The sequence below is a fragment of the Talpa europaea genome (assembly GCF_964194135.1).
Source record: "Talpa europaea genome assembly, chromosome: 2".
NCBI classification, from domain to species: Eukaryota; Metazoa; Chordata; class Mammalia; order Eulipotyphla; family Talpidae; genus Talpa; species Talpa europaea.
In genome coordinates this window covers 3,784,358-3,806,217 of record NC_140068.1, presented here as the reverse complement: position 1 = coordinate 3,806,217, position 21,860 = coordinate 3,784,358, and the positions used below count along the sequence as shown (strand labels likewise).

Here is a 21,860-nt window from a genome sequence, read left to right as displayed (position 1 = left end):
CCTGCTAGCGCCCCCTGTTGAGGAGGGGCAGAGGGCGGCTGTGTAGGTTTGCACTCAGATCTCAGGAAGGTGAGGGGTTCTATACCACTGCTGCCTTCTGCTCTTGTCAAGGGGGGTGAGTGCACTTTGAGAGTGGGTTTGGAGAGACCTTGGCAGCTTGAGGAAAATGGAGAAATCTCAAGCTTTTGGTTTTATGGAGAAGGAAAGTGAGAGCAATATTGCCAGAAATGGCACACGCCAGATACTGGGGGGCTGTGATTGTGCAGAGGAAAGAGGAAGGTCCCTCCCATCCAGGGCCTGCCCAGGGGATTGATGCGCAGTGAGAGGAAGGTGAGAGTGCGGGGTGCAGGCAGGGCCCAGGGATGCAGCCTTCTGGGCGCAGGCTTTGTCTTGGTTTTAAGTATGACTGAGAGCTGTGGTTTCAAGGAGCAGTGGGGGCGGGAGCAGCCCCTGGTAGAGTGAGAGGGCTGCAGGAGAGACCGTCCTGCGGAGATGAAGGCGCCCACCCGCTCCTGGAAGTGGAAGGAGGTGCTGGCCTACTGCTCCAGCGACTCAGGTGACAGCCGCGCCTACCCACTGCACTGTGGGCCCCACAGCGGCCTTGTTTGTAGTGGTCCCAGGACTGCAGCTTCACCCCTCAACACAGCCTGGGAGCTGGAGCACCCAGAAGCATCCAGAAATACAGTGGAGCACAGTTTTCTTGAAATAGAGACCCCGCGTGTGCCCACTGAGAGTGACTCCTGGAGCTCAGAGGCACCTGGTGGCTCAGCAGAAATTCACGACTGACCATCCTTGCAGTTAAGCCAGGGTGGGAGTGGGGGCATAGGGGGTGTAGCTGGCATCAGGTGCCACCGTGGCGTTAGAAGGCAGAGCAAGGCTCGGTGGTTCCGAGGGAGGCAGCGGGGGCCGCAGGGAGGCTGTGCACGTGGGGAAGAGGAGCCTGGGGACGGGGAAGCTGTGTAACAGGACCTGTTGTGGGCGTCACCCACTTCAGGAGAATTAGGTATTTTGGCTCAAGGTCATAATTTATTGGTATTAACCTTTAAAAACTTGTACCACAAACGTCTGGATGTCAGGGAGGGATGGTGGGGAAGCATGTGTGTGTTTCCTCCTCTCTGCGTGTGAGGTACAGTCTGAAGTGAAGCAGGCAACGAAGCAAGTAAAGATCCCAATCTACGAAAGGAATAATGTTCACAAAAATACTAGTGAGGAGAATTTCTAGGTGCTATTTTTATTTCCTAATTGTACTTTCCTGTGCATTGTGAACGTTTTGTTATTTTCTTGGCAATTCGAGGAGACCGTAGGGTGTGTGGATCGTATGTCACGTGGCCGAGGAGCTGATGAAGCCGTGTCAGGAAAGTCCTCGCAGAGGCCTCGCAGCCCCTCTTCACCCGCCCTTCTGATCTCTAGCTCTCACCTTAATAGAGGCGAATGTTGTGAGGTGCTGAATTCTGTTCTCAAATATCTCCCTTTACATTTTGTATTTTAAGGTATATTTTGATTACATGAGAAGCTGGATCCAAATGCTACAGCAATTACCTCAAGCATCCCATAGTTTAAAAAATCTGTTAGAAGAAGAATGGAATTTCACCAAAGAAATAACCCATTACATCCGGGGCGGAGAAGCTCAGGCTGGAAAGCTTTTCTGGTAGGAACCCTCGTGCTCCCGAGTCTGCCTGCTTCCTCTCTGTGCACGTCTGGATGTCTGCAGACGCGACAGTGACGGTCGTGCTCGTCTGTGGGGTCCCTCTTCAAGTTTTGTGACCTTAGGTGCTGCTTCCCCACCAGAGGTGACCCGCCCCTGGGATAAGTGGCAACATCCGGGAAGTTTTGATTGGGGGTACTGGCGACTGGGGGTACAACTGGCATGCGGTGAGAAGAGGCTGGGGATGCTGCGAACTAAACCTCCCGCAGTACACAGGATGCTCCAAAACAAAACATGATCCCTCAAAATGTCAGTTTTAATGTCTGCTTTGGAGTAAACCCTCTTGGTTACATGAAAAGGAGGCATGTGTAAGACTTCTGAGAATAGACGCAGGGCCTGTGCGTTGGTGTGGCCGTTCGCACTATGAGGGACGTGCATCTCCACTGAGAGCATTTCGGGAAAGTGACACCACAGCCCTGCTCTGGGTATGCATGGGGCGCCTAGGCATGCAAGGGGAGCAGGGCCGGGCGGCGGGGGCAGGGGACGGGGCTGCCGTCCTGGAGGACATGGACTTTGACTGAGGGTGCGCCTCACGGCCTTTGCTGGGGCCACACCTGCGGCTGACCCCAGCGTCCTCCTGGCCCCGACTCTGCTTCTCTCCCTTGGTGCGCCTGTCCTCGCCTGCCCGGCAGCCATTCCATTCTGTCCTCAGCTCCCCTCCCTGGGGTGCATTCTGTGGGATTCAGCGCGTCCGTAGATTTCTCCAACTTAAACTCCCTCTTAGGCCCACCGCCTCTGTTCCGCACCCTGGACCTCTGAATCTGGTCGCTTTTCTGCTCTGACACCAGCTCTTCATGTCGTCTTTGTCTTTCTTCTGAGTGACAGGGCTTGCTCTTGGCTCCTGACTGCCAGTCCTCCGGGCCATCCTCCCCGTCCCCAGACGTCCCCCCTTGCCATCGCCGCGCTCCACCCGCCATCTCTCTCTCGGCATTTTCTGCTTCTAGACTGTGCAGCTTTGTTGAACGAATTGTTTTTAAAGCTGGCTGTTTAGTTTCATGTAAATTCATGTCACATAATTTACTGTAGCCTCATTTCCTCCTGCCAGGCCTTTGTCTTCGCTGTCCTTCAGCTCTGCGTGCGGTCGCCTTCGCCTTCTTCCAGGAGCTCTGCGAGCTTCCTCCCTGTGCGGGGCTGCCCGTCCTGTCAGGCCTTCTTCCCATGCTGTGCTTCCCATTACACTCGGCCTTTCTCTCTCACCTCCCCGATCCATTCGTCTGTCTCCTCAGGGTGCATCCAGAACCTCACTCCGCCTGCCACTGTACATTGCTGCTCTTCCAGGCTGTTTCCTTCTTCTCCTGTAGCAGAGGAGAAAACTTCCAAGTCGTTTCTCTGCTCTGCCCTTTGTCCCTCTCATGTTCCCATAGAGCCAGAGAACCTCGTGAGGCTGTGCTTCAGGCCACTTTCTCCGCCGCTGCAGGTAGTCCTCTGGCTCACCTTCTTCCTCAGTGGAAGGGGCCTGTGAGGCCCACCGCAGTCTGCCTGTTCAGTAAATCTTTGTCCTCCCCTGCTGCTGGGCTCTCCCGTGTTCACTCTGTAGCCACAGTGGCTGCCTGACTTTTTTATCCAGGCTGGGCATTTACTTTGCTGGCTTTGTGCATGCTGCTTCCTTTGTACTTGCTGTTTCCTCTGCTGGGCCTGCTCGCCTTGCAGTCTCTGCCGGGCCTTACTCCTCACTTTGTCCACATCGCCTTCTTTGTATTTAAAATTGAAATTCCTATTTTCAGGTCTCCTTAGCTTTCTTCCCTGTTTTATTTCTCTGAATAGCATGTGCCAATATCTGATACACTGTGTATTTTCCCTTTTATAGTTTTTTCTCTCTTCACTGGAGGGGTTTTTGTGTTTTGTCCATGACTGCTCATCGTTTGTGGAATAAATCTGTCCTGGCTCTCCCTGTCCGCAGCTGTTCTTGAAAGCGTGTTTCTACGTCAGCCACTTTCCCCCTTGGTTAGACTTCGAGCCCATCCTCTTTTCCCACCACTTGAGGATCGGACAGTGTGACAGCCGAGACTGTGGCCCGTTTACTTTCCTGATCCTGCTCCACCGGCCTCCTGCTCCTTTCAGAGTGGACAGTTTCCTTTTCACACACCAGGCTCCATTAGCGCGGCTTCGTGACTTCTGATCATCTTCCTCCTCCTTCCTCCCCCACTCCTTTCCCGACAGACCCCTCTTCTCACTGTGCTCTGCTTGCTGAGATCCTCCGTCGCCTGCAGGGCCCTTGCGGGGCTCTCCGCTCGGACACCGAGCCCGGAGCTGGGTTTGCTCCTTCTCCTCTGACCGCTCCCCTCCCTGTGCCTCTGCCACGCCTGCGTTTACTGGACCGCAGACTCCCTGAGCCACGCAGAGGCCCGGGCGCTGCGGCAGCATTTTTACTGTGCTCATTTAGACTCATTTACACACTTGGGTTTGCATTTTAAACCTGGTCTCTCGATTGTATACTTGACAAGAAGCATCAGCTCTACAAAGTATTTCAGGTTATTAACTAATAAAAAGCTCATTGTGAGCAAAAAAATTAGAGATAGTTCCATTTAAGGAATTCACTTTGTTTTTTGTTTTTTTTTTTTGTGCTGTCATTTAGTTTATTAAGCCTTTAAAAAATATCTCACAGATGTATATTTGAGGTCATTTTATACCATTTTTGAATCTGTCATAATTCCGTAGCTACTATGGATGTAATGTAAGATGTTAAGGTTTATAACAAAAAACTGTAGTAATACAGCAAAGATAGATACATGCTGTGATCAAGAACTTCTCACATTAATCATGATTTATATTAAAAGAAAATATTCTCACTGTCATTGTTTCATTTTTAGTTTTAGTTCATAAATAATAGCTGAACCTTTCAATTTCTCATTCAAGAATTAGAATCAATGAGGACAGTTTTTCTTCTCTGATTTACCCATGTTAATTCTGTTCTGCCAGCGACATCGCAGGAATGCTGCTGAAGTCCACAGGAAGCTTCCTGGAGTCTGGCTTACAGGAGAGCTGTGCTGACTTCTGGACCAGCGCTGATGATAGTAGCGCTTCAGACGAAATCAGGTTGCAATACCTTTTCTGCCCTACCTGTTTCTCCCTTCCTGGAGCTCTCCCCCAACAGTGGCCCTGAAATGAGCCTTGTTACACCAAGTTGGGGTGGGCTTCAAGAAACTGGGCAGTAGACTCTCAGGGGTGTGTCAGTGTTGTATTTTCACCTGATCTCCTAGTTAAGCTTTCGTGTGAAATTTTTTTTTCTCCCCACCCGCCCACCCCCCAGCACCCCCCCCCCCCCACCGGCCGCAGAGCAGGGTGACTCCTGTGAAATTTTCTTTAAAGGTGCACGTAAAGCCTACTTAGCCTAATAAGACTGGTGTCTTTGAAAAGAGGGACATAGGCTAAGTTGACTGAAAATGAGTAGGGAGGGCTTCGTGTGTGAGGTCTAGGGTGTCTGAGTGCTTGTCGCCATCCTTAGAGACTCCGCAGCCGGCCCTTTCTGCATGCACTTGACATTTGCTGTATTTTACGGCTTTTATGCTGAACTTACACGTCTGTTGAACTTCAAAACTGAAGTTCACGACAGCACTTGTTGCTCACCTACTGCGCTTCCTCCAGTCTGCAGACAGTGCTCAGCTGCAGCATGTTATGTTGCAGTGTGCGGCACAGGCCTAGTCACCAGCTTCTGGGGGCTGTTAGCAGGGCTTAGAGAGTATCAGGGAGCGCCCTGATGGACCCGCCCTCTGAGCCAAAGCATTCTCTTTCACCATCCAGAATGTGGTGGAAAGTGCGTTTGGTGTATCAGAACACCTAAAAGTGTCTTTGCACCAGGATAAAGGAAGAACTTGCCACCAAGATTTTTCTCACCTGGAAAAATGCTCATCAGCATAACAGAATGAATCAGTTTGTAGATGATCTTGCTGTTGCAGAAACTGACAGTCCCAGAAGGTGAAACACTAAGATGGCCAATGAGACGCCCCGCTTGCTCATTTGGGATAGATCTAGGAAGAGGGCGCGTGCCCCAAGTATGCGGGGCAGCCACGTGCATGTCTCCCCACATTGTTCTCCTGTGTCTGCTGGAAGTTTGCAGTCAGTCTGATGGCAGCATTTACCCCAGGAAAACTGGCAGGCACTACATAAGACAGTGTTTTGGAAGCATATTTATCCACCCACTACTGTCTGTTTTTCTTTTTAATTAGATTATCAGCTGCAATCAAGAATTTATCTAAAACTCAAGACATTATTATTATGAAATCTTTAGAAAATGAAGCTAGTTATTTGAAAGTTATTAAATGTGACCTACTTTGAAGACTACAACTACTTTCTAGGAAATTGGGGAGCAATATTTTAAATTTAATTTGAATAAGTTCTCAATGATAACTTCCATTATAAAATCTTCAAGCTTTATTAATGTGATTTTGAATTTGCTTCAAATTGTTACCTATTTCTTGATCTTCCCTAATGTATTCTAATTGGGTTTCAATCCACCCTGCAGGAGATCTGTTATTGAGATTAGTCGAGCACTGAAGGAGCTCTTCCACGAGGCCAGGGAAAGAGCCTCGAAAGCCCTTGGATTTGCTAAAATGTTGAGAAAGGTGAGTGGGTGAGTGGGTGAGTGAGTGAGTGAGTGAGCGAGCGAGAGAGCAGTCCTGATTACATTGTTGTTTCTCATCTTACTTTCTGAAAAGCAGACCTAAGGAAGTTTCTTTGTAACTGTCATCCTAGGACCTGGAAATAGCAGCCGAGTTCACCCTTTCAGCCCCACTGAGAGAGCTGCTGGATGTTCTGAAGTCAAAACAGTATGTTAAGGTAAAGACTGAAGGAAGAGGGTGTGGTGGAAAGATCATGCCTTTCCTCTAAAACAGGCAAACTTCTTAATAGCATAGAAAGTAAATACTTGAGACTTTGCAGGTCATACGAAGTCATACAACACACACTGACCACAGATGTAAGACTCTCATAATTTCCCAATGAAATAATAGGGAAAAACAAAATTTTTCATGCTTACTAACTTATTTTATTTTAAGACTACATAAAAAATAATCAAATATTTACTCATACTATTTAAGTTGTTAAATTGCATATATATTTAAAATCATTTACATAAAATACATTGATTTTAAATAGTTGCTTTGTCTTTTATATACGTTTCCTGAAATGATTCAAACTTTTTACATGAACTTCTGACATCAGTGTCTTGCTCATCACTGGAGCCACTTTTTCAGTCACCATCTTTGTTCCCATCAAAGTTGTTCAGATTTGGTGCTTTTAGAGTCTGTGTATGAAGTGGTTACTGGAGATTTTATTCCAAGTCCACAGTTATGTCCCACCCACACACTGTGTGTGTGATTTGCACAACATAATCAACTTGTATTCCATGTTGAATCTCCAGCAGGGCTTTATGATACCCCACCAAGATTAACTGATGAAGCGGTATTAACACTTTGCCTGAATCAAGTCATACGGGCTTCACAAAATAGCAGTGACAGAATGTTTCAGCCTGGCATTCCTCCCCTGGAGGGTATTTTCTATGGTGTTGAAGATGAAGCAGTTGGAAGGTGCCCTGGACGTGGAGAAACTTTGCAAGGCTTCTCCATGTCCACACTCTCTCTGCTCCCACCTCACCAAGCTGAGCTCCACGCTTTCCCATATCAGTCCCCCAATGCCATTCCCACACCTCCTTCCCCACACCTGCTTGTCTTTCCCAAGTTTTTGTAAGTGACATTTCTGCAATGTATGACATTCCTTAATTTAAGGTTTTGGATTGTTTCTTTTCCAGGTACAGATTCCTGGCTTGGAAAACTTGCACGTGTTTGTCCCAGACATTCTTGCTGAGGAGAAGAGTATTATTTTGCAATTACTCAATGCAGCTGCCGGCAAGGACTGCTCAAAAGATTCAGATGACGTACTCATTGATGCCTACCTACTTCTGACCAAGCACAGTGACCGTGCACGGGACTCGGATGACAGCTGGGCCGCGTGGAACGCTCATCTGGTGAAAATTGTGCCTCAGGTGGAGACGGTGGATACTCTGAGGAGTATGCAGGTGTGTCTCCCTCCTGGCTCCCACACCCTGCCTAGAAGTAACATCACTTAAAATACCTTCAGGCAAAATGAGTTACTGGTGACTTGCGAATGATTAGTTTAGCTGTCGAGGCATCTGAGTGTCTCCTTCCCAAAAACAGGCCTCCGTATTTTAATAGGTTACACTGCCACCTAACTTGCCCTCACTATCCCATTAATTCTATGTTTGTTAAGTTACCCTGGAGTACTTGAAATACTTCCTTTCTATCTTCTCCCAGTTGAGCTATGTCGTTAGGTCTCTATACCCATGATCTCAAGGGAATTCTCATACCCATTTGATTTGTAGTTCCAGAAATCCCGGTTATCCAAGCACCCTAGTTCACTGGCTGTAGAGTTCATCTTTGTAATAAAGACTACGCCTACTCCCCACACCCCTGGAGATTTGTGGCACTTTATGTAGCTCATGAACGAAGGCTGTAAGGCCTCCCCCTGTTTTCTGAGTGTCCCCAGGCCCCTCAAACTTAGCCTGATGGGCTGAGTGTCACCCAGCTCTACAGATCTGTCCTTTGACTTGTATTCCCTGTCTCAGGAGCGGTGCCCTGTCCACTTAGCTATTCAGAATACGGCTGTGTACATTCAGCCTCTGCCCTTTCTGTTAACCACTAGGCCTAGCAAGCCCGAAGCGCTTCAAGCAAATGACCGTTTTCCTGCCTCCCAGAACCACTGCCACACTCAGAGCCCCTCATCCCCTTCCTGGACCACTGCGGTGTCCGTTGTGGCTTCCCTGCTTTAGGCCTCCCCTTCTCTCCTCCAGTTCAGTGCTGTGTTTGCTTGTTTCTTCTGGTTCTCCCACGATCATAATTTCTAGCCCAGATCGCATTCCAAATACTGCAGTGACTCTCACTTAAAAAATAATACAGTCTTGATTTCTTATTATTTCACTCAAGGTCCTTCATCTCGTCCCACCCTTACTCCTAGCTTCCCCCTCGCACACATGCATGCCCACACACTGCACAGGGGTGCTGAGTTACTGGAGGTTCTAGGATGTCTCAAAGACACCTTGCCCACCCCATCCTGTGAGATTCTGACCACGACACTGAGGACTGGACGTGCCCGCCATGGCGCGCTGCTCGGTGGGAGCCCCTGTGCTGGCCAACTGCTTTCCCGTCAGGTAGCCCTGAGACTGACTTTGATTTTAGGCTGGGGGTTGAATTAGAAGGGGAACAGTAACTGGGTCTGTTTTTTAAGCCCTGTGCTTGATTTTCTGCCCAGGTGGAAAACCTTTTACTGGTTGTCATGCAGTCGGCCCACCTCACCAGTCAGAGAAAGGCCTTCCAGCAGTCCATTGAGGGGCTCATGACCCTGCGCCAGGAGCAGACCTCCAGTCAGCCTGTCATTGCCAAGGCTTTGCAGCAGCTCAAGGTACCTCACTGCCAGCTCTCCCTGGGCTTGGTTCCTTAGGTGTGGATGCAGTGTGGGGAGAACCCCTGCGATTTATGTGATGTTGTGCACAGGAATTGAGCTTAATTTTGAATTTGAACTTAAATTCCCCTTCCCATTCTTCATCTTTCCAGTACACACTTTCCCAGGTCAGAATTAAAAATTTCCCGAATCTTTTCCTGAAACTATAGAGTGTTAATTGGAAGGATAGAAATTTGAGCAAATTGTGTGACTTCTTGATGGTTCCATGGTCGGTTAGTAGCAAAGTTGCTATTGGAGAAAGTCTCTTCATTTCTAACCCAAGTTTCTTTCTCCCTTAGCAGTTGCCAGCAGTTTTTGGAGGCCCTCCAAGTCAATAATGTGTAATCTCAAAGATTTATTTATTCTTTCATTGAACAACTAATGCAGCCAAATCAAGTGTGATAGAAAAGGCCTGTTGTGGACAGGCTCGAGGGCCTTCCCCGCGCATAAGCTAGGCTCGCTTTCCTTTCCTGTGCTGGCCGCTTTCAGTGGGGGGGCGTGTTCATCTTCCTTGGTCTTGTTCACACTTTTCCACAGGCCATCACTGATCTGTCATAAGGCTTGGCTACTTGAAAAAGTGCTTCTTGAAATTACAAGTAGTTTGGCAAACATTTATTTTTCTTCTGTTGATCTGCTTTATTTCTCTATAAACATTATCTCTTCTAGCTTGTGATCCACTCTAGTTTGAGGGTAGGGATTTTTATCTTTTGTTTGAGTCAGTGAACTCTGGAGAGTACAAGATTTGAGTATTCTTGAGCTTGAGAAATGTATGGTCTTAATGACCCAAACTGTCTCTCTGAAGTGCAGAGGGAGGATTAGATGCTCAGAGGAACATCCCGAAACTGCCGCCATGGAGCTTGTTGCCAAGCTTTTCCGCTTGGGAGGGTTTCAGAGGGTGCAACTGGGAAGGAACATTTGGGCATTCGTGTCCATGCCTGGGGTCTGGGAATGCTCACTGAGACCGGATTGCCTGGTGTGACCATCCCCATCTCCTCCGTAGGAAGGAGTGTGGATACAGGCTGATAACATCAGGTGGGCAAAAATCAGACCGTTAAGAGATTTTGGATTTTGTTTTCTCTCCTTCAGGGACTCGTAAATTTAGGAAGAATATTGCCAAACATTATGTAGGGGGATGGCCTGATAGAGACTGTTTGTACGTACATGCACGTGTGTTCCAGCATGGGTGGAAATTGTATTAGTATTGCTTAGGGAGATGACAAATGCTCGAACCAGGGCATCTAGTTCTCAACTTCTGTGCTGTTAACATTTTGGGTCAGTAATTCTTCGTTTTGGGGCACGTTTCCTGTGCGTTACAGCTGTGTCTTTGACCTCAACTCAGTTTGACCACCCTCTCCCCAACCCCGCCCCCCCCCCCACCAAGTTTTAGTTTTAACAACTAACACTATCCCCAGGCATTGTCAGTTTCCCTTTAGGGCTTAAAATGGGGCCCAGTTAAGAACCACGATCTGTGACATGGAGACCATATTTCCTCTTGTGCAACGGCCCTGGGGAAAGGACCAGCCTCTAGTCAGTGTATCCAGCTACTGAAACTTTAAGCATCCTTTCAGAGACCACATTGTAATCAGGCATTACTATTATACATGGATTTTTTTCCCTCTTATGTATCATAAGATGTTAAAGACTACCTAATACAAATAAAATGAAAACAGTACATCTATTTTTAGTCATTCCTCTTGGATAACTAAGGTAAATGGGTTGAAGTACATACTTGTGGTTAATGTTTATGTGTTAAAAGAAATCTTCCTTTAAAATACGTGTAGTATTAAGTCATTTGATTTGTTTTGGATTAATTATGGTTTGGGACTCTTTAGAATGATGCATTAGAGCTTTGCAACAGAATAAGTGATGCCATAGACCGTGTGGACCACATGTTTACTTCAGAATTTGATGCTGAAGTTGATGAATCTGAATCTGTCACCTTGCAACAATATTACCGAGAAGCAATGATTCAGGGGTACAATTTTGGGTTTGAGGTAGGTACCAAATAAAAGGGAAAACACAATATAACTTAGTGATTGCTTTGTAACTTGTAAATGTATTTTGAATCATGTAGGGCAAATGTGATTATGAGTTGTAGTCCATCCTTAGTCAAGAATTTCATCTTACACCACTGCTGTCAGGACTGTTTACTTTGAACGATCAGAGAGTTGCCCAGTTTTTATTGTGTTAACAGCTATCCACTTACATTTTAAATTCTCCTTTAACAGATGACTACTGTCATAAAAATATATCCTTATGTAACCTGATGAGTAAGACACTTGCGATTGCCTTTTAACACATTATATTCTTTGTAACTCTTCATGCATACTCTTTTCAATTTGCTTTTTGTTTTTTAAAAAAACATTTTAAACAGATGTGGCATTATAGTGTTTAGGTATTTGTATAATCATTGTTTTCTTCCTCATTTTGATAAGCTTGAAATCTTTCTTCTAGTATCATAAGGAAGTTGTTCGCTTGATGTCTGGAGAGTTTAGGCAGAAGATAGGAGACAAATACATCAGCTTTGCCCGGAAATGGATGAATTACGTGCTGACCAAATGTGAGAGTGGCAGAGGCACCAGGCCCAGGTAATGGCCACGGGGATGTTGTGTTCACGAGCCCACGAGGTCGGGCGTATCTCATTCTCAATCTCTGTGTGGCGTTTCTGAGCAGAAGGCACCAGAAGAACATCTGAGCTCTTTGGTGATTAAGGCTTTCTCTTTTGTTGTAATGTTTTAATTAATTTTTTAAAATGAAACTGTTTACATAGAAAACCCTTTACCTCTAGGAAAACATTTAAAAGCCTTTTTCCAGAATCTTTCAGGGAATGCACGTTCTCCCCCAACAAGTCTTCCTGACGGTTAGTTTTCCTCCCTTATGAAATTTAAACCTGGTATTCAGTGTAAGTAGAAATGACTTAGTAACCACTTCCTCTACTGAGAAGCCATCTGTCCCTCTCTTCTCCAACATGCTGTGCGCTTCAGCCCCAGGCATTTATAGGGTTACAGAAAAATGTGTTTTGTCCTAGACGATCATTTTCCAATCACATTCCTTTTTAGTCTTTACACTAAAACTGCCACAGCAGTCCTTGGCGGTCTTGTCATTGTTGACTTTTCCTGTTCAACAGGTGGGCGACTCAGGGCTTTGACTTCCTCCAGGCCATTGAACCAGCCTTTATTTCCGCTTTGCCAGAAGATGACTTCTTGGTATGGGATATTTTAAAGTGTTTTTCATTAAAAAAAAAAAATAAAATAATAAGTTGGCTGTTAACCATTCCTGATAGTGCTTTTTATTTTAAATAGTGATTCCTAAATATTTTTTGCATGATTGTAATGATCACGGTGAAATGTTAAAGCACACTTACTGGCTTTGTTGGCACAGTAAAATACTCAGTACTCTTTTCTTTGACAGACTGTTCCACTGGCTACATCAGTGTATAGTTGCTCGTGAAGCTTGGCACCTCTGACATGTGTGTCAGTTCCACATAAAGTGCTGATATAGTCACTGCTTTTTAGAGAATTAATGGTGAACAAGGATTAGCTACCATTGTGTGTCATTTGAGAGCTTCATGCAAAATGTTAAATATTATGACTGTTATTCCAGTAAATTCTCTCAGGTCAAAAAATGCTCAGAATGTGAATTCCTTCATTGTAGCTACCAAGTAACAGGGACCGTGACAGAAGAAGTCCCTTGCTGTGAATGTCATTGCATTTTGAGAAGTTGAAAGCTGACTTGCTTTCACTTATAAAAATGGAATCGTGTGTTCATTATGTACAGCTGGTGTTCAATTTGTGTTTATACCTATTTTAACTTAACTTTGGAAGTATTTACTAAGGGTAGCATATTTCTTTTGAATATACTGAATACTTAATTTGTGCTACCTGTCACATTGAGAGAGTGTACATTATCTTCTCCCTTTGTCCTTTGGTTTCTAGAGTTTACAGGCCTTGATGAACGAGTGCATTGGCCACGTGATAGGGAAGCCACACAGCCCTGTTACAGGTTTGTACCTTGGTAAGACAGCAGTCAGCGTTTCTCTAGAACCCCTGGCACGGGTGAGCACATTGGCTTGTTAGTTAAGCTCATTCCAAACAGTATAGAGAATCTTTTAAGAATATTCAGGAGCATGATGGTGCAAGTCACAAAAACGAGGTGTGTGTGGCGAGAACTCACAATAATCTTTTTAAACTCACCAGGAATTAAAATGCCAACATAAGGTATTCAGTGCTTGCCATTGGTGTCACACTGTGGTTTTCCCCACACTGACAGTCCCATTCTGTCCTCCCCCTTAAATCTCATCTCCTGTGGAGGAAAGATGTGGGAAAGCTGGTTGTCTGGTAAGGAGCAGGGCCTTCCTGCTACAGGTGGGTGGGTGAGTGTTAGGGCCTTCCCCCCCTGCCAGCTTATGTGGGAGAATGAGTTCCTTTACTTCTTCACGACTTCCCTAAGCACCCATTTCCCCACTAATGTTGTAAAACTCCTGTTTGGGTTTACTGGGGAAAAAAAAAGTTGCACAACAGTGTACTTGTGCTTTTTTTTTTTTTTTTTTTAAGTTTTAAGTTTTTGTGGTCCCATTGGCTTCCAATATTGTATAAATTTCAGGTGTTTGGCTTTATGTTTCATCCTTCATTTGTAGACACTGCACTGTGCTGACCGCAAGTCTCGTTTCCATTGACTGTCGTGCAGTTAACAGAGGTCAATATGCTATAATTACAGGTTTCAAATAGTTAGATATAGTTTTACAGGGAAACATTAAAATATATCAAAAAGGCTATCTATGTCTTGTGGCATTCTTCAGATATAAAACTATTTCCTTGTAATAAGCATCCCAGAAAGAAAATTCAGACATTTTAGGCAATTGAAGTACGCCAAATAACCCAGTTCTTAAATGGTAAATTAATTGAGCAGCAACTATATTTTAAAGTACTTGCTAGTTACAGAAACATTAGTAGATCATTGTAATGTATGGTTTCTCTCAGTTTAGGACACATTTTCTCCCAACGCTGTTATCAAATTGAAGTTACCATTTGCAAAACTATTTGAGCATTTTTATAAATGTGCTATATATTCTTATCAAACTTTTGATTAAGCATAGTATTATAAATACCTTAATTTTTCAATCTTCTAAAATAGTTCTCTGAAAATATATGATCAATGATCCAGTAAAAGTTCTTTAAAATATTTTATTATAGAGGGAATAATTTTCTTTGTAGAAAAAAATTGCAGTGTTGCAAATATATAGAAAGAAAAATTTTCCAAAAGATATAATCCCATTTGGACTTTCTTTTCAGTGAAGTATCAGTTCTTCAATATATAAAACTCTTCAGTGCCTTGAAGAATGTTAAACTGTGTGCATATTTCACAGAATGTTTTTATTTTATTCCTTCATAGGAAAATTTTGTCATCTATTTTTTACTGAGGTACCATTACTTTACAAATCTGTACAGGTTCCAAGTTACATTTTCTCACCACACCTACCACCCGGTGTCCAGTCACATCCACCAGCATTTGTAGTGATTTTTGACTCAGTACTTTCCTGTGTATCTGTTACATTAAATACATCACCACCCGCAGCAACTCATTTAACTTGTGGTCATCTTACCTGTGTTGCTGTTGACTCCTCCCATTTAGTATTATGAGTCAGGACCACAGATTGCCTGCATATTTTTTTTAGTTCTTGGTTTTCGTTTTGAAAATTTCCCTTTAAGATTTTTCCATTTTTTTGTACTTCTGTCTTTGCTATGTAGTTTATTAAAAGCAAGCAAACCAACAAAAACCATGAAGAAAGTGTTTTCATTTAGGATAAAACATTTATAGAATAAAACATACATAGACTAAATTATTAACACGTGAAGAGAAAATATGACATTTAAAATCAACTAAGAAGCGTTAACAAAGCTAGAAGAAAGGAAAACATGTTAGGGAGAAATCCCTCGCTAGTTACATCTCGCTGCTGGACAGGGAGACTCGTCAACATTATCTGTAAACATTAGGTAAAGTCTATTGTTAAAATTTATCCAATTTCAAAATTTTGTTTTAAATTTTATGCATATTTAGCTTCCATCAGAATATTTTTAAAAAGAAAAGGAAACATTCTGAAAAACAGAAATAACCAGATTAAACTGTGCCACATACTCCTGGTTAGTTTAAAAGAATCCCACACGCTCAGGGGATCTCCACGTGCTCAGGGGAATGCCAGAGACGTCCCCCCCATGCAGGACTGTGAAGTGTTCCCACTGTCTTTGTGAAAATGCGCGTAGCGTAACTACTGCTAGACCAACTCCACGTAGCCACGTTTTATTTCATAGCTGTAAAATGAGTTAAACCCTTTATTTCACATACATTGTGTACATTTCAAAAAAACGCTTTTAATGGAGACACATTTGAATGTATTATATCCCCTTTAAAAGATGACATTTTCCGTGGCCTTTGTATATGTCGTACGACTCCACGGTCACAGCACAGCTCCGTCGCAGCGCCTTTCCGTGGACGTGCCTCCCGGAGCAGTTTTCTGTTTGACCTTTTAACAAGTTGCCTCTGTCGCCATTTCCCCCCCTCCCGGCAGCGATTCACCGGAACAGCCCCCGTCCTGTGAAGGTGCCCCGGTGCCACAGTGACCCTCCTAACCCGCATCTGATTATCCCCACTCCAGAGGGATTCAGGTACCTGCCGCTTCCGCGCCGTTGCCGGGGGCTCTCCTCTGCCGCGTGCTAATACTCTGGCTGCTGCCGGGCGCTTGCTCTGATAACGCAGTAATGTTTTCTGTGTTCCTATTCCTGTATTTTCAGAAGCTCTCGTTTGCATTATGTGGAGGACATTCCAGCAGTGTGTTAGTTGCAAAAGAAAGGCATGCAAATTTAAAACAGACTGTAATTCCAATGTAACTTAGGTTCTTGGCTTATTTATAATCTCAAGCTACTAAACGCTTTCTAGCTTTGGAATAATTCTTTTTCTTCCTTAGAATGACCTAAGAAAAAGGAATTGGAGAGTGCCTGGTATAACGAACATGGCGGGGCGGGGTGTGGGGAATTCTGTTTAAATTTAAAACTGGAGAAAAACCTGAGGTGATCTTTCCAGTTTGGGTTTTTATGTGTGTGTGTAACTGGAGCAACTTAAGTACTAAAGGGAGCTCAGAAACTCTAGTTCTGAAATACTTCCCTTGAATGTGGTGGCATTTTTGCTTCTTAACGGCCGTGAGCATCTTCCCTCCCCTGGGCAGTCACTTTCAGAAGTCCATTTTGACAGTATTTGCTGAGAAAGGACCACAAGTACCTTTTAGAATTAGTTGGAAGTTAGTTTTCTTTTCCATGCCTAGATCTGATTCTTGATCAAAGAAGGAGCTGCACTCTCTAACTTCAAGTATTTTTCACTTTCTCACCCTGTTTATCTCTAATTGAAAACCGCTTGGGAGCCCGTCCCCGTTTCTTGCCTGTTTCCTGAAGCTTCTCTTCTCGTCTCAGCACTCGGAGCGTGCCCTCGGACGTGCGGAGCCACGGCAGCCCCGCGCCCAGTCGCCCCGGCCCCTCAGGCGGCGACTCTGCGCCACCCAAACCCATCAGCAGTGCCCATGACACCAGGTAGCCTCATCCCCCCAGTGTCATGTCCCCGTGCCCGCCCCGCCCCTCATGTGCGTCTGCCGCGACCCCGGCTTTGGGTGGGGCGCTGGGCGCTAAGGGCCTCCAGGGCCTCTGCCTGATGGCTAGAGTCTGTGCCATCGTAACTTTACGGCAGAATCAAAGAACCTGCCCCGCCGCCCCTTAGGAGCCCCAGGAGCGTTTCGGCAGAGTGTGTCTCTCCCGAGGCCCCACGTGGTGAGTGGGGCGTCTGGCAGCACTGAGGTGGTGGCGGGTGGATTTAGGAAGATCGCCTTTAGCGGGATTCCTTACCTCATTTGGACTACTGTTGATTAGAGCGCGTGTGTAAGAGGAGAAGTGAGTGTACGGGTTGGTGTCTCATGGAGACTAGAGCCCCCTGGCCGCGCGGGCAGGCCGAGCCTCTCGCCGAAGCCCTCTGCGCTAGTCAGTGGCGTGTGTGGCCGGCCCCCTCCTCACGTCTGGTGGGGCTGTCCCTACGGCCTCCATTCCTTACAGGGGAAGGATCTGGGCTCGTGTCCTGTTCCTCCCTGTGTCTGAGATTATGAGGGAGCGGGCTCTGTGCCACTCCGGAGCGGGAGAGCCTTGAATTGTGGGCAGAAGGTGACATGTGGCTTTCGTGTTGAGTTTCTTCCTGACAGTCTGGAACTTGTACAGACATTTCCATTCTCTCAGTGGAAATTTAAATTCTCCCATTTTCATTCATGAAAATAATATTTCTAATTTTTACTAGTAAATACCCTTAACCGGAAAAAAATCGAAGTATTTTATAGCTGAAGCAGTCAGCTGAAAAAATTAACCATTAACACTGAGCACATCGCACTTGCCCACTTCATTTTTGTGTTTAGAGCATCCCATGGTTAACATTCCACATCGGCTAAGAGACCCCGTGGCCACTGACCTTGTCGCTTTACTGCGTGCAATGCAGTCAGGCAAGTGACACCCCTCCATGCAGTCATTGGTGGGGACAGCATGGCCTGAACCACAGTGCCTGGCCCCATGCCTGCCGCCCCCCCTTCACAGAGCTTCCCCCAGAGCTGGAGGAGGGCACCGTGCCCGCGTGGCGAAGGCTCTGGCTCAAGCTGTGTTAAGGCCCCGGTGAGCTGGTGTGTGGCACCCTAAGTGTGTTCAGGCCTTTTAAAAGCTGCAGGTGGTCTAGGCTGCTCCTCGCTAGGCCTCCGCGTGTAGGGAGTAGCGTTTCATGAGAATTCTTCATCTCAAACGTGAACATGCTGCAGGAGGGCCCTTGGTAATTAGAACTCACACTGGATGGCCCTGTGCCTTCTCAGAGCCACGGATGAAAGGGATAGAGTTGGCGGTGCAGGCAGAGCTGTGTGAAGACAGGGGGCTCCCTTACTCGCCCCTGCCCGTGCCTGCCATGCACTCCTTCCCGGAGGCCTGGGCAGTGGGCTTGGGCGCACCCGCCCTGAGAACCTGGGTCGCCTGTGGCCCTGAGCTTGTGAACGTGCTGAGGAAACCAAATGGCTGCCCTGCCGCTTCCCGCGTGGTGGGCGCCCAGCCTGGTGCACCGCCCGCACCTGCCTTAGACGCCCTTCCCCCCACCTTGGCTCCACCAAGCAGTGTTCTGCTTGCTGCTGGCTCCTCCTGCCTTGCAGGAGCCGATTGTTCATTTTATAGGATTGTGCCAGCCACTTTTACACCACAGAACTCGTCAAACTCCGCGAATTTCCCCGACCCTCCCTCACCCCCTCCTCGACAACAGCTGTTGGACCATTGCCAGTGTCACACTCGACTTAGGTGCATCTTCTTGCCTTTCACCCTGGCAAAAATTTCTGTGGGCCTGAGCTGGCGCATTTCTTCTCCCGGAAATCAGCGAGTGGAGGTGCCCTGGCGCTTGTGGCCAGTCCTTGGCATGGCTGAGGAGGTGGATGTGTTTCTAGTGAATGGTGCCAGGGCTTTTTAATGAGCTCTGTGGCTAGGGAAGGTGTCCCCTTCTCTTCAGACATCACAAGGACTGTGCCTGACCTGGGCATCCAGACTGAAGCACATTCCACGCACCAGCCCCCGTGGGCATCTGTTCAGCGGGCCACACCGCCTTAGCTGTCCAGCGTGTCGTAAAAAAGAGCAGAAATGCTACCATACTTCATTCATAAATTGCACACTAAACTTATTAATAAACTAATGCCACACTTACTTTAGATTATTTGAATTACAATTTTAACACATCCCTTACTTACTTCTGGGCTTTACTCCTTATGGGGTCATTCTGATTTCTGGACACTTCACTTTATTCTGGAAAAGCAGCATATTAGCTTGTTCCGTGCCTCTTGCGCTTCCTGCTCCTGTGCACTCTGGCTTGGCAACTGCTCGAGCAGTCTGTGGGTGTCCCTCTCACGTCCGTATGAGTTGATGTGAAATCTTTGGAACTGTAATGATTTTAGCACTTTAAGTAGAATAAGTACGTAAATATAATTTGGTGGTAATTTTAAATATTAGTCAGATTCGGTAATAATTTTCATCCTGGGCTTAAGTTGTGGCGCTTTCCACATGCCAGTAAATGCCAGGTTGTTTTTTTATTTGTTGTTTTTAATATGAAAAGGTGTATTATGCCATCAGGTTTTCATGTTGACTGTGGAGAGATAAAAGTATAACTCTCAGGCTCCACATTGGTTTCTCAGCAGCAGTGCTATTCATTTTGAGTAATTCTTTGGGGCTGTCCTTTTCGATGTCTTCTACTGAACAGGTGATAGTTGTCCCAAGGGATGGTCACCCCAGTTGAGAATCAGCTCTAAAAGAACCTCTCTGACCTTGTAATTTTACACTCTGTTGAACTGCTAGCTTAATTTGTGACAATGTTCAAACAGGGGCTCCAGTGTCCCTGAGAACGACCGCCTGGCTTCCATCGCGGCCGAGCTGCAGTTCCGGTCCCTGAGCCGTCACTCCAGCCCCACCGAGGAGCGAGACGGTCAGTGCCCAAGGCGCCAGCTACCCCCCCTACCCTGTGACTGTCTCCTCCCCAGTCCCTACTGTCAGTGCCTCAGACGAGTGAAGAACAGGTGGTGGCGCTGAGTGGGTGATGTGGCCCACGGCGGCTTTAGCTTAGAGACCGTATCAGCCATGTCTGTGTTTTCCAGGTCTGCTTCTGTTGTTCTTTAAAAAGTTATTCCTGGGCCTCCCCTGGTGGCGCAGCAGTTGAGTGCTGGGCTGCGAGGCTGCCCGCAGCCTCTGCAGCGCCAGTTCGTTCCCTGGCCAACGGCGAGGGCCCCACCAAAAAAAAAAAAAAAAAGTTATTTCTGATATTTCAATGTCCACACACTGTTATTTGCCTCAAAAATCCAAAAGGCCAACCACAGTGGCCTAGGAGTTAGTCTCACCACTGTCACCGCCACATCCCCAACCAGGGAGCTATCCACAGGGCTCAGCAGACCTCTCCTGTCTCCCCGCTGCTCCCCTCAGCAGTGGATTTCAGTCAGTCTGCCTGTTCTGTTCCCCACTCTGTCTCTGGTCAATCCTCTCACCCTGCAGCCCTGGCCTTCACCCCAGTTCCTCTACTAAATCAATAAGTAAATATTAAAAATAATACAAAGGTTGATGATACGCTGAAGTTCTGCTGTATTGCAGACCTAGGAGTTTTCACCTGGGGACTGTGCGTCACCAGTGCTTAACCTGCTGAGCGCCAGGGCAGGACTTCTAAGTGGGGTCCCCAAAGAATCCAGTTTCTGTTTAGGATCCATTGTCTGTTACTTGTGGAAACACTTATTTGGGTGCAGTTTCCTAGAACAGTTTGTGGAGGTAGCGTCTCTCTGATGCTACAGAATGAAACCTGCCTCCGGGAAGACGGCCCTGCTGACTCCTGGCCCCCGGCCTCGCTCCTGTGTCTGTCTCATAAGTCTTGGTTCTTCATCCCACAGAACCAGCGTATCCAAAAGGGGACTCCTGTGGGTCAGCCCGGAGAAGTTGGGAGCTTCGGACGCTCATCAGCCAGACCAAGGGTAAGGAGGTCAGACGTCAGACTCCTTGTTCAGGCATGAAGCGAGCAGGTTCAGCTGCTGAGGTGTCAGGCCTCTGAGGCGGTGTGTGCTGGGCCTGCAGTCCCCACCCTGCTCTCTGATGCGCTGTTTCTGCTCATCCCCTGCTGTGGCAACCGCAAGCCCATTTGAGTCAGACACATGTTTAGCCGCCTTTGTGTTTTTTAACTCGCTGTCATTAGTTTCCTGTCACCGTGGGCCCTAAGCATAATTCTTTGTGCGTGGCAGATAGCTGGTAGATGTCTGTGAAATAAATACTCATTCATTTCTTTGTTAAGAAATTAGGAGATTTTCTATTCAATTCCATTGGTCTGTGTGTCTGTTCTTGTTCCAGTACCATGCAGTTCTGATGATTATGGCTTTATAGTATAGTTTGAAGTCTGGGAGTGTGATGCCTCCATTCCCTTCTTTTTTTTTCAGAAGAGCTTTGGCTATCCGGGGTTTTTGGTGATTCCATACGAATTTCATCAATAATTGTTCTATTTCTTTGAAGAATGTCATTGAAATTTTTATTGGAATAGCATTGAATCTGTATATTGCTTTTGGTAGGATGGCCATTTTGATGATGTTTATTCTTCCAATCCATGAGCAGGGGATGTCTTTCCACTTCTTTGTGTCTTCTTCTATTTCTTTTAACAGTGTTTTATAGTTTTCTTTGTATAGGTCCTTTACCTCTTTTGTTAGATTTATTCCCAAGTATTTGATTTTTTTTTTGTTTTGATAAAAGGGATGGGTTTTTTGATTTCTTCTTCACATTTTTTGTTTGTGTATAGGAAGGCTACTGATTTTTGAGTGTTGATTTTGTATCCTGCCACTTTACTAAACTGATTGATTAGTTGAATTAGTTTTTCTGTGGAGTTTTTGGGGTTCGCTATGTATATTATCATATCATCTGCAAATAGTGATAGTTTAACTTCCTTTCCTATTTGGATTCCTTGTATGTCTTTCTCTTGTCTTATTGCTCTGGCTAGGATTTCCAGTATTATATTAAAAAGGAGTGGTGAGAGTGGACATCCTATGAATATGCACTGGAGCAAAGAAAGTTTGTTCAATAAATGGTGCTGGGTCGCCACATACAAAAGAATGAAGCTTGACCACTACCTCATACCGTGCACAAAAACC

The 21,860-nt window shown here is 46.1% G+C and overlaps 1 protein-coding gene across 1 annotated transcript in view; it reads left to right on the top strand.

Annotated features, from left to right (window-relative positions):
- MAP3K4 (mitogen-activated protein kinase kinase kinase 4) overlaps window positions 1-21,860 on the top strand; it is a gene marked incomplete at both ends in the record, with an annotated part of 89,281 nt that overhangs the window by 54,938 nt on the left and 12,483 nt on the right. The window contains 14 exons of the mRNA XM_084228792.1: window positions 1,491-1,648; window positions 4,625-4,741; window positions 6,168-6,267; window positions 6,398-6,481; window positions 7,452-7,718; window positions 8,969-9,118; window positions 10,990-11,151; window positions 11,612-11,745; window positions 12,285-12,363; window positions 13,093-13,171; window positions 15,723-15,819; window positions 16,618-16,734; window positions 19,575-19,675; window positions 20,622-20,702. Coding sequence (XP_084084918.1) covers window positions 1,491-1,648; window positions 4,625-4,741; window positions 6,168-6,267; window positions 6,398-6,481; window positions 7,452-7,718; window positions 8,969-9,118; window positions 10,990-11,151; window positions 11,612-11,745; window positions 12,285-12,363; window positions 13,093-13,171; window positions 15,723-15,819; window positions 16,618-16,734; window positions 19,575-19,675; window positions 20,622-20,702 — 1,726 coding nt within the window. The remainder of the gene's footprint in view (window positions 1-1,490; window positions 1,649-4,624; window positions 4,742-6,167; window positions 6,268-6,397; window positions 6,482-7,451; window positions 7,719-8,968; window positions 9,119-10,989; window positions 11,152-11,611; window positions 11,746-12,284; window positions 12,364-13,092; window positions 13,172-15,722; window positions 15,820-16,617; window positions 16,735-19,574; window positions 19,676-20,621; window positions 20,703-21,860) is intronic.